Source organism: Odontesthes bonariensis, chromosome 12 (assembly GCF_027942865.1).
Source record: "Odontesthes bonariensis isolate fOdoBon6 chromosome 12, fOdoBon6.hap1, whole genome shotgun sequence".
NCBI lineage: Eukaryota > Metazoa > Chordata > Actinopteri > Atheriniformes > Atherinopsidae > Odontesthes > Odontesthes bonariensis.
The window spans coordinates 21,059,381-21,072,008 of NC_134517.1; the positions used below are offsets into that span (position 1 = coordinate 21,059,381).

General features: G+C 40.8%; 1 protein-coding gene across 1 annotated transcript in view; it reads left to right on the top strand.

The window, feature by feature from the left end:
• The window catches only part of pde11a (phosphodiesterase 11a), a 53,227-nt gene that overhangs the window by 34,180 nt on the left and 6,419 nt on the right, over window positions 1-12,628 (top strand). The window contains exons 15-19 of the mRNA XM_075479626.1: window positions 7,125-7,225; window positions 7,450-7,527; window positions 7,624-7,687; window positions 7,942-8,016; window positions 8,843-8,926. Coding sequence (XP_075335741.1) covers window positions 7,125-7,225; window positions 7,450-7,527; window positions 7,624-7,687; window positions 7,942-8,016; window positions 8,843-8,926 — 402 coding nt within the window. The remainder of the gene's footprint in view (window positions 1-7,124; window positions 7,226-7,449; window positions 7,528-7,623; window positions 7,688-7,941; window positions 8,017-8,842; window positions 8,927-12,628) is intronic.

Genomic DNA, 12,628 nt, shown 5'->3' on the forward strand with positions numbered 1-12,628 from the left:
TATCTACTGCAATGCAGTTACCATTCTGCCTCTGCTAATGCTTACCGCTGCATGTTGTTGTTGTGCAGTGCTTTTTGTGTTATGTGATCACAAACACCGTTTGCCACCAGGCTCGTGGGGCGTTAACCCCCATCGCTCTTGGAGGCAACACATTTTTTAAACTGCAACCTATAGCCAAAATAATGCAACGGAATCTCTTCAGCTAAAAATTATCTTTATAGAATAGAATAGAATAGAATAGAATAGAAAAATACTTTATTCATCCCCCAATGGGGGAAATTCAAATTAGTCAAGTAGCAAAAAAAAAAAAGATAAATATTTACAATGATTGTATATTAGCAACAACAATAATAATACCAATTCTAATAAAAATACTACTACTACTACTAATATTAAATGACTAAATAAAAAAAAATCAATCAATCAATTTGAGAAGAACTCGGCAGTCACTGTTAAAAAGCCTCATGGCTGTGGGAACAAAGGACCTTCTGAACCTCTCAGTCCTGCAGCGCAGAGAGATGAGCCTCTCACTGCAGCTGCTCCTCTGTCCTGCCAGGATGCTGTGGAGAGGATGTTTATTATTCTCCAAAACAGAATACAATTTCCTCCTCATCCATTGCACCACCACAGCACTGAGAGGGTCCAGCCTTCTGCCTCCAAGAAAACTGGCCTTTTTTACCAGTTTGTCCAGGCGCCTACAGTTTTTGTCTGTCGTGCAACTTCCCCAGCAAACAACAGCATATAACAGTGCACTCTCAATGAGTGTGATAAAACATGCACATCATATCACTACAGACATTGAAGGACCAGAGCCGTCTCAGGAAGAAGAGATGGCTCTGGCCCCTCCTGTACACTGTTTCTATGTTGGCAGACCCCTCCAGTTTATTATCCAGCACCATTAATAGCATCCATTGCTCAACAGTTGCATTAGACTGTGTTAGTTTTAGCCATGTATACATGAAATAAGTACAATGCCATCTAAGTGTGCATTACATGAGCACATTCATGATACATTTCATTGTGCTGGTAGTCTGAGTAATCACCAAGCTGTGGGCCTGTTTTTCTCCAGACATTTTAAATGTCAGCAGGAAAAACACAGGTGAAACTAATTTGGTACCAAAGCCTCAAGTGTCCCAGTAAACTGTGAAACCAGCATGAACAGTACCAAGAAACCAGCTAACTGGACTGCAATTATTCTTAATAACACCTGGCCTTTCCCTGCCATCACATGCCAAAATCTGCAGTGAAAACGGTTCATTAATGTTGCAGGTGGAACAGTGAGAGAAGGACTGATTCTACTCTCATGTCTGTGCCTTCAGATTACTCTAAAGTTACAAGCCAGCAGACAGGTAGCTTAGCTCAGCATACAGACTTGAAACGGAAGGAAACAGCGAGCCTGGCTCTGTTCAACAGTAAAAAGTGGCAGCCAACCAGCAGAGGTTCCAGGACAACTGTTTCCAAGGTTATACAGCTCACAGTAGATTCGCTATTAAAGAGGTCACATTAGGATTTCTGGGAACTTCCATGTTTTTTTCCATTTTTTTATATAAATTTCTCAGCATGTAAAAGGCCTGTAGAGCTCTTAAGCAAAGTTTCTCATAGAAGACTCTGACCTGAAACATTTCACTTTGTACTCCAGGCTTTCCTTCTGCTACTTATCTACATGAACGTGTAACAGATTTGCATCATGCTTACCTGGTGACTAGTTTGGAACTCCTCAAATAAAGAACGGCACCTGTCTTGCACTACGTCATTTTCTGAGTAGGACTAAATTGCAGAACTCTCTTCTCAGGCCCCTCCCATGACCTCAGTCCTCAGGTCTCTGCACACTAAGCCAGTCGGATTTTGCAAAAGTTGACGACTTCCACTATGCAAACAGGCTAAACGTTCACTTATTTCCCCTTAACTATCCTCTAAAATCAGTATCAAAAGGATCTGAGGTGAGACGTAAGCAATTTAATTAGCTTTTTTGAAATTTTGAGCCAACATGCGTAAGACACTCTGCAACACTCTATACTTTTTGTTATCACAATAGTGCTCCTTTCCAAACCACTGCACTAAACTAAAGGAAAGTCCAAATATTAAAGTGTAATCATAGATATATGTGAAGCACATTGCAAATATAAAAAAACAAAGCATTTGTTGTTTGTAACATGACGCTGCAAAGATAAAAATCTACAAATCTTGTCCATTTATCAAGAATACAAATAGCCTCCATTACGCATCTAAAGAAGTGAGGTGCCAAACCAAATAAACCATTTACCTTACGATAAAAACTTGACATTGTAAAGTAATTATTGTTCAATAAAACAAATTAATGAATAAAAGAGTGATATTAAGATAAGCCTTACAGGTCTAAGATGAATTAGGTGTATGCAACTAAATTGCTTCCCAGCTCAAATCTTTTTTCCTAAACTTATTTTAGAAGGTGAAGTTTCATCCATCCATCCATCCATTTTCTATACCGCTGAATCCGTCGGTCGGGTCGCAGGGGGGCTGGAGCCTATCCCAGCAGTCAATGGGCGAGAGGTGAAGTTTCAGTTAAGGTGAAATAAGTAAAAGTCGAGTCCGAAGTCATTTATTTATGCTCAAATCTGATTGGCTCAGAGCACAGGGCCCTGTGGAGGAATATCTCACGAGAAGCCTGAGAAATGAGGTCTGCAGTTGGACTGTATGGCATTTAGACTAATCTGTCAACCAACCAAAGCTTACTGGGCATTTTTAGGAGAAGGATCTTATAGACACAGGAGCTGAGTGCTGCTGTAGTAATGTACAATATGACAAAATAATGTTTTGTTTTTTTTTAACATTAAAATAAGTAGATCCCCAAAATAAAGTTGCAAAACTCAATTAACATAGCATGGGCTCTTTAAAGCTGCAGTCGGCAGGTTTTCAAAATTGCGAGTCTAAAGTCGGAAAATTCGAACTGATACAACTTTCAGGTCCCTCCCCCTACCTCTAACAAGCTCCGAATCGCCCCCCAAACCCCTCCCCCTCTGTGGACGAGGTTGTGCACGTGAGTTCACACCAGTGTGAGCGCAAACAAGCTGGGGCAGACTCATGCTCAGCAGCATGTGCACAAGCTGTGATTGACAGGTAGGATTCCTCCACCCTAACTTGATTGGTTAAAAACAGCCGGAAGCGCTCGGTTTTTGCAAGCATGATTACAGGCTTCAGAGGGAGCTACAGATTTCGTTATTTTTCCTAAACAGCCTATTTAATATTCTACTTCCAGAATCCCATGACAGTTCAAGCTAATATGACTAAAAAAAAGTTGCAGACCGCAGCTTTAATGGAGAAGGGTAAAAACCAGGGAGCGTGTTTCTCAAAATGTCAAAATATACCTTTAAAGTCACAAGACTTGTACAGACAGCGTAACATAGCAATACATTGTAGAATTATTATAATTACTATATAACTTTCCATTGAGATAAGTAAAGTATCTTTTCATTTGATTTGATTTAATTTTGACTGGAGCGTTAGAATGAGTTCCTGCAGCAAAGGTTATTAGAATGAATCTATTTGGAAAAATGTCTGTTACCCTCTTGAATGTCTGCACTTTAACCACATTTAGATTTTTTCATTTCAGAACTGCTGTGGATGTTCACACAAGGCGAAATAATGTGTCACTGTCCAAATACTAATAGAGCTGCTTATACATTTTATTTTTTGCATTCCCCTAAAAGAAACCAACAAAAAAAGAGTAAGAGGCTTGCGCTCACTGTGCTCGAGGGCAGCCATGTGTTGCCTCTGTGCGCTACATGTTAGCGAGTAAACAAATAGCTCATGCTGCCCTCAAATCAATGTAATTACAGAGATGATAGATTCGTGGTAATTACTGGAGAGAGACATTTTACCAGGTGACTGGGTTTTGGGAAGATGTAATTGGAGGCGTTTTGAGGGAGCGTTTGAGACGAGGCATAGTTGTGTGTTCCAGTGGCTTCATTATCGTGATGCTGACAACACAGTAAGCTGACAAATGTTTGCTCGGAATATCATACATAGTGTCTGTTGATTCTGGAGGTTGAACTGCCGTTGTCCTTTGTTAATTATCATACAAATGAATAGTGTGGTTAATTCAAATAGATGAGACAGCTCATGCTTCAGTCAGCCAGCCTGCACGAGCCATTAATGAAAGTGTAAACTTTAAAACGTCACTCATTTCCTTTGTATCTCCCAGTCTCATTTAGTCCTTCTCTCCCTCTGTTTCACTCGCCTCCGTCCTCCGTCTGCTTCAGATGTGACAGAATGAGAGACGTCCTTTGTGTTTCTGCCATTACGTTGTTCAATATTTTATGGGAACCCAGGAGTTGATGAAAGGTGTTACGGGCATGCTGGCACAATTTCCAGAGCTGAATATTCTGAAAATTCTAAAGAGCTTTGCTAATTCCCAAACCTTCCTTCAGAGGAGAGGGCCTAGGTGTTAAATTGAATGTACAATACCCGTAGTGGCAAAAGCCTGCTTTAAAGATAAAGTGAGATATGCTGCTTACTTATTAGAAGCTGCAGGGAAGCTGCTCCCCTGCACAGACCCAATTAGTTTCATTGTAGCGATTCCTGTGAAAGGCTTTTTCATGTGTCACAGTAGGAAAAACTAAAATCTCTCTTTTGCCCCCTTATGCACCACGACTTACTCTATACAGATAGAACTTGATGCTTATAAGTGTGGTGTTGTGCAAACTACAAGACTGGGGACATTCTTTTTGAGTCGTGTCCCACGCATGCTGCTTTTGGGTTACAGATGCAAAATCTCCTCGAAACAAGCATCCAGTTGTTCTGCTCCTCATCTTCTTCATTTGTTTTCTGAATGGAGATTGATCCAGGAGCAAGAGTGATCAAAACCAACCAGGAAGGAATGACAGTGTTTTAGTTAAAGTGTTGTTTTGTTCTTAAAGGGATAGTTCGCCTCTTTTGACATGAAGCTGTATGACATCCCATATTTGCAATATAATTTATTAAATTTGACTTACCCCCCGCTGCGTCCTGTAAGCCGAGTTCCAGCCGAGTTTTGGCGTTGACGAAGGTAGTCCGGCTAGTTGGCTGGGGCCACAAAAATAAAGCGTTTTACTTCTCAAAATAATATGTGTTCAAAAGAGTAATACATTTGCATCACAAAATCGTTCATTCAGAAAAAGTCAGACCTGGCGCTATTTTCTCTCCCTTCATATCAATGCGTTCAGCCACCTGCCGCATCTGTTATGGTGTTTACTGCTCGGAAGCAGGGGACTGCTCGGTCTGCACTTCGGTCTGCACGGTCTACACAGCGTTGCAGTGATACGAAGGGAGAGAAAATAGTGCCAAGCGATTGTGAGGTCTGACTTTTTCTGGATGAACGATTTTGTGATGCAAATGTATTACTCTTTTGAACGCATATTGTTTTGAGAAGCAAAACGCTTTATTTTGGGGACCCTAGCAAACTAGCCGGACTACCTTCGTCAACGCCAAAACAACGCTAGAACTCGGCTCACAGGACGCAGCAGGGGATAAGTCAAATTTAATAAATGATATTGCTAATATGGGATGTCATACAGCTTCATGTCAAAAGAGGCAAACTATCCCTTTAACTCAATGGAACCTAGAACTGAAAATATAGTTTTTATATGTTGGTCTTGATCTTGCGTCACGCGAAGGCGCATTATTAAAAGCGATGCCTGTAGCTGCACCATCCAGCCCACATCTCTCCTACATATGAATGTGTTGGGGCTTCTTAAATAGAATACTTGAGAATGGCATCTGCCGCTCTGATGTGTAAACACTCTTGTGGACAATTGATTCCAGTGTTTGGTAGTTGCAGTTCTTAAAAGGAGAGTCCAGTTTCCTACAGTGTAGATAAATATTAGACTGTTTTCTGTTGAAAGAAAATACTTCCCGCATGGGCGCAACAAGCTATGTGCCATCCAGTTCCTTTACACCCAAGAGAAGACATTTTTATGGCTGATATATGTCCAAAACTGGGCAACTCACACCAAAACAATTTAGATGGCTAATCAACCCTGCAGGCTACAGAGAAAACACATGCAGTATATTTGATTTGGGGGTGAAATTTTTGTTCAAAGTGGCCTCAAGCTGCAGTTGCCTCATGATGATGAGGGTCTGGGCTGGTAATCATACTTTTTTCTAACTCAAAATTACCAGATTGTTATCATTTTTCCTTCTCTTGTGCTCCAACGTGTGCTGACATCACTTTAGGATGTGTATTAGACTTCAGTCAGCTGGGGCCACAAAATGCTCTACAGCTTTTTTCCACATATGCAGTACTCCCAAAACCTGTGTTGAATTGACTGAGTTCAACCATTTAATGGTGTTCATTACACAGTGGGATACAAGCTAAAAGTAGTGGATGTGCCAGTACTTGTTTTTTCCCTATTGTAGGAATTTTTCAAGGCATTATATTGTGTGCATGAATGTAACACTCAATACTGCAGTTTAGTATGTAAAATGATTTTGCACACAACCCTGAAATTGTCCACATTGTCATGACTGGGACACTTGATTAGGACATTAAAGTTAACGTTTGTGTGTATTCTGTTGTGACACGGCAGCTGTGAGCCTGTAAACTTAAACTCCATCTGATTTTGTGCCTCACAATATCAAAGCAACAGCAGAAATGCCTAAACTAAGGCAGCAGGAGCAGGAACAATTTACATTTTTTATGTGTTCTTTCAGCACGGATCCCCAGTTTGCACTACAAAATGCTTTCCCAGCATTCATTGGTTAAAACAATGTCCACATCTGCAGATCAGTTTCAACAGAGACCAGTTACAGCAATCTGAGTCAAACACACCAGAGCATTTACTTCTCAGTCCAAACTTTGTGTTGAAGGCTAACTGTGATCAAGCCTAGATGAGTCTGGTTTATTTAAAGTTCACAGAATACTTTCAGATTAACCAACCTCTCGGAAGACTGCACACCAACATTTTGTCAGCTATTTTAGTCCTCATTACCTGTTACTTATCTAAACAAATCCAGTGCAAAAACTAAGATAAATGGCACGCCCGCCAAGTATGTTCAATAATTCATGCAGAGCCTGTGGTCTTTTTATTTAAAGCTCTTTGTGTGCAGTTGTAAAAGTGCAATATGTGTTTTTTATCATGTCATATGTGTGTTTGGGTCTGTTTCCACAGGGTCACAACATCTTCTCCAACCTCTCATCCACAGAGTACAGCGACCTCATGCAGCTCTTGAAACAGTCGATTCTGGCCACAGACCTCACGCTTTACTTTGAGTATGTTCTGCTAAACACACTCCTTTTTAAACTGTAAGTCACGTGTCCACAGACTCCAGAGTACTGATTTTACATTTAAGGAGAGACGCACTGACAGCCTCTGATCCCCTCTCTGTACAATGCTCATTAAAAGGTTGGAGGGCTTTCTTTTAGTTTACACCACCCCCTTGTGGAGCTGATGTAATTTGCACCTGCATGTAAAGATTTTCTTGTCTCCCTTTTAGGAATAGAAACACGTTCTTTGAGCTTGTCAGCAAAGAAGAGTACAACTGGAACGTGAAGGCTCACAGAGACATGTGCAGGCAATGACCCACATCTTTTTCCCCTCCTTTCTCAAAATGGGCTTTTGAATAACATCACATTTACTAAAGCTTGAAATAAACCTGTCCTCTTCCCAGATCCATGATGATGACAGCATGCGATCTGGGAGCTGTCACAAAGCCATGGGAAACATCGCGCAAGGTGACAAATACACAGTGAACACACTTAGTAAAATGTGTGGATGTATTTAAAACATCTTAAGCTAAGGGGAAATATGTTGGGAATAATCAGCACTTTTAAGTTATTTTCAAGCTCTCTTTTCCTCACTGTAGCTTCTAAAATCATGAGAATTGTCATTTTTCACAGCTTTTTAACACTGAGAAAAAAGGGAGTTAATAGGATAATGCCTGTAAATGTAAGTCACAGCCCTGCTCAAACCTCTTCTGTGTCCTCAGGTCGCGGAGTTAGTAACGAGTGAGTTCTTCGAACAGGGCGACAGAGAGAGATTGGAGCTGAAGCTCACGCCCTCTGTGAGTAAATCAAACCAGCTCTGCTTTTGTGCTTTTTGCAGTTTCTCTCACCTCTGTGCCCTCTAAGAGCTGATGATGCCGAAGCAAAAGATATATTTTCTCTGCTGTGCCAAAACTTACTGACTGTGGAGGAAACATGAACGCTTGTGTCTCACCGTGTGAGAAAAGTGTATGGTCAGCTTGAGCGCTCCACTGCCTTGCTGCTGGGCAAAGAAAAAAAAAATATGCTACAGATTTTGTCCATTCATTCATCTACAAATGCACAGACAAAACTTATATTGGTGTAAAAATAGCATATAATTGAGGAGAGACTTTGGTCTTATTGTCTTCATTTATAATTATTTTTACTAACCTGAAAGCTGAATTCAGCAGAAGAGTGCAGTCTGTTTGATTAAGGAGTTTTTAAGGCTGAGCCGTGTTGCAAGTCCTTGAAAGGAAAAAAACAAAACAACAGCTTTCTGTGTGCAATTAATGACTGTTGAGTAATCGAGCCAGGCCACATTGCCACCCCTCTGAAATAACTAATTCAGTAGCCTCAGGTCTGCTGCTTGTGTCAAACCTTTAGCGCTCTGTGTGTGGGTGTTGGAAATGAAATATTAACTTCTGAGTCGTACCCGGTAACTATCTCTGAAGCACAGCCTCGGTGGAGCCTCTTAAGTTCAGGCTGCGGAAGAATGAGGGAGAATAGAAAATGTGCGTGAAATAAACTCAGTTGACTCGAGAGCTGACAGACAATTCTCTTTAACCAAAGCACTAAGAGCAGCAATTTAGGGCCTGAAAGCCTGAGAAATGTAGAAGAAAAGTAATTCTATCTTTTGCGTTACAGGCTATCTTTGACCGAAACAGGAAGGACGAGTTGCCAGGGCTTCAGCTGGAGTGGATTGATGGAATCTGTGCGCCACTGTACGAGGTAACATTTTGAAGATTTACAGCTCTCTGGCCTTTTATTGTGTCACGCTTGTCACACATCAATATTCGACCTGAGTGGACGCTGTCCTTCCCCAGTTATTATCCCCTCAGAAAGAAAGTGGACTATGGGCTTCACCGCACACAGTTATGAAATTACTGACTCTTGGCAGCACACTTTTCCTTCGACACGCCAAAAATCAGGCAAAAATTTGACTGAAGAATCTTTGTGAAATAAATTTTAGGAATGTAGTTAGAGCTAGGGGTTATCTTTCAGGAAACTAATGCTGTGTCCTTGCTGCGATAGTAATGCGTGAGTGTGTGTCTCCGAATGACATAAGTAGAGCCTCTCCTGCCCCTCCCACTGCCAGCAGCGATGGTTGAGTGGGAGGAAGAAGAAGGCTGACTTACTGAGGAGCTCAGGTCTGTTAAGACATGAGGCATGTTGGAGTTAAATTCATGAATGTCAGGACAGAAGAGGAGTTGTGAAAGGAGTCAAGGATAAAATAAATCATTCATTCTCACAGCACTGGGGGATTTTCTCTACATTTTGCACTGTGGAAAAACATTACTCTTTGTCATTATGAGTAGAAAACAAACCATAGATCATCTTCATGGCTGCTGAATTATCCCGCGATCAGTGTCAAAAGTTAAAGCGGACTAATCTTTGCCGGGCTCCGTTCTCACTATTGTTAATGTCTGTGTTGTGTAGATAAAAAAAAAAAAGCATCAAAGCCGTGTGTGTTTGTGTGTTGTCTGTGTGGGGGGTTTGTCTCCACACCGCCTCATTTAAAAGGCTGATGTTTGGAGAATGCAGATATGGAGCTCACAATCATGCTGCTGCCAATTAAACTTGCAAGGGGGAGAGCAGAGGAAGTTCAGAGGCGGCAGGTTTTTTGTCCGTGGGCGGAAGAGATCTTGTTCTTGATCTCGCTGATCTCCTTATCCTGGTGGTGGCTCGCTACTTTGTGGAATATTAATCCCCCATTATATAACCTTCCATCTTTATACCCCACCATATGACAGTCCCTGTCTTCATCCTCTGAGTCCACCCTGGAATAATGATGCTGCGCAAAACAATGATGTCCCACAGAGGGTGTGGACTGCTGAGAAAGGACATTACCTCCCCCACTCCCTCAAACATTAAAAAGTGTTCCTTTAAACCTCCAGTTCAGTACATCATGAAAGTCACAGCTCCCTATGGGTGGCATGAAATCACAGTAGAACTTGAAAGATTATGAGCCCTTTTTGATTTTCTGGATACATAAATGAAACAAATGACACTAAAATATTAGAATCTGTCCTTTATTTACTGAGCAAAATGATTCCAATATTACATATCTGTGAGTGAGGAAACTCACAGATAACTGTTGATCGGTCCTGCTCATCATCTTGGAGGAATTTCAGCCCATCCCTCCATACAGAACAGCTTCAGCTTTGTACGTCAGCATGTCCTCTCTTCAGCTTCTCAACATTTCTGCTGGATTAAGGTCGGGACGTTGACTTGGCCATTTCAGAACACTGACTTTATTATTCCTCCTGTTCTTTGGTTGACATTTTTTTGTGCTTAAGGTCATCTTGTTGCATGACCCACTTTCTGTTGGGATTCAATTGACTGATGTCCTGACATTTTTCATCTGAATTCATTATTCAGTGAATAAAGACAAGTCATGCTGACCCAGATGCAGCAAAAGAAGCCCAAAATACATTTTTCGACATGTGGGACGAGATTCTAATGCTGGAATGCTGTATCTCCTCTCTCCAAATTCTTTTTATTTAGACCTAATATTGCCTTTTGCTTTGCTCATACGACTTTTAGAAAATTTACAAGCAGCAGTATGCTATTTGGAGAGCAGTGGCTTTCTCCTTGCAGGCCTGTTTTTCACAACATTCATGCTCATTTTTCTTCTCATGGTAGATTCTTGACAGCCAGTGTCGTAGAGGCTTTTAGCTACTCTGGGTTCCTTTGTGCCCTCACAGATTATTACATACTTTGCTCTTGGAGTGATCATTGTTGGTCAACCAGGATAACAATGCTCTTAAATGTTCTTTATTAGTGTGTAATCTATCTGAGGGTTGTTTGGGTCCAGAGTATTTAAATCTGTTTTGTGTAAAAGTTTCCAGCCTGATGAGCAACTATTTTTGTTCTTAAGTTCGTTGTTCATTCTATGACAAACTTTCACAAACATGTTTGGAATATCAGCCATTGATAGACCCCTCCCCCCCACACTTGACTTTGATTGATTGATTGATAATAGAAGTGCGATCTAGAAAGCGCTTCTACTTACTGGTACTATATCTTGTATTGGAATATTTTCCTTGAATACATGACAGAGTATTATATTTCTGCCTCATCTTTTAAACTTTTCTAAAGGATTCACACATAAATCCTTTAAGTATGATTGTCTGTAAAAAAGATTAATTTTAATCGGTGTATTATTTATCATTACTATTATGGCATATTATAATTGGTGTTCACATTAATTCATTCACATTAATATACCATAATTTCCAGAATGGTGCTGCCCTTGAGGCAGGCAGTCTGCTGCAAGCGGCTCTGCACATACTGTGTCTTTCTTTTAATCTTCTTGAGATTTTCTACTGAGCTTTTTTCTGTGAAAACAGATTTCTGAAACATTCCTCTGTGCTGGTTTGAATGCTGTGCTGCTGGAAGGTCTTCTGCTGGTAACTGGCAATTTTTTTATATCGTTATAATACGTAACCATGGCAACAGGAAAGTTTTTAACCTCTTGGAGCAGCTAACTGAAACTTTCCAAAGCCCAAGAAATGCCTGGAAAAAGCCCTCCAATCAATGTGTTGAAGAGGAGACGTCTAGGACACAGAGCAGGAAGAAAAAGGAGAAAAGGGTGTAAGAGGATTCAACCATTTTCCCCCCCCCTTTATCATCATCGGAAGTGTCAGATTACTGGCAGATAAAATGAACAAGCTTGGACCCTTAATGAGGACACAACAGGCATATCAGGAAGGCAATATTATTTCTTTCTAAGACATAGCTGCAGGAAAAACTCCAACACCTCTCTATTCAGCTTTCAGACTATATTGGCAGACAGAGACTGCAGACAGAGCGGTATCAGGGAAGGAGGAGGATTACAGTTCTTGTTAACAACAGATGATGTAATCCTGAACATGTCACTGAGAAGGAGCATCTGTGCACCTCAGATGCTGAACTGTAGGCTATGACATAAAGTCCTGAACTGGACCTCATAAATGCATCTTGTATTACATGTGTGCATCGAAAGCTCTGTTAATTAGCAGCAGTGATTAGTTGGTCTTATTGGTCGTATTTTATTTACCTTTTCACGCATACAAAAGACAATCCCCTGTGCAGATATTCAATTCTCACATACATATTTATCCAACTCTTTATTACTATGGATTCCCATATGACTCCAATATTTGGGTAAAAAAATAAAGTTTGCACTGGTTTTAGGAGTCCGACACGTACGTGCATGTTCGTGTTTCCTTGTGTGACAGGGTTAATGAAACAATAACTAATTACACAGACTCCTCTGGAAACCAAACCGACACAGTAGACAGTGTTACAGGAACAAAATCCCCTTGTCTGGTGGGTAATTTATCAAATGGAGGGTGACAGGTTTCACTACATAGCCTGTTATACCTCAACTTAGAAAAATGAGAAAGGCAACTAATCTCAGTCATACATGCGCTTCTAATCTTTAAATAG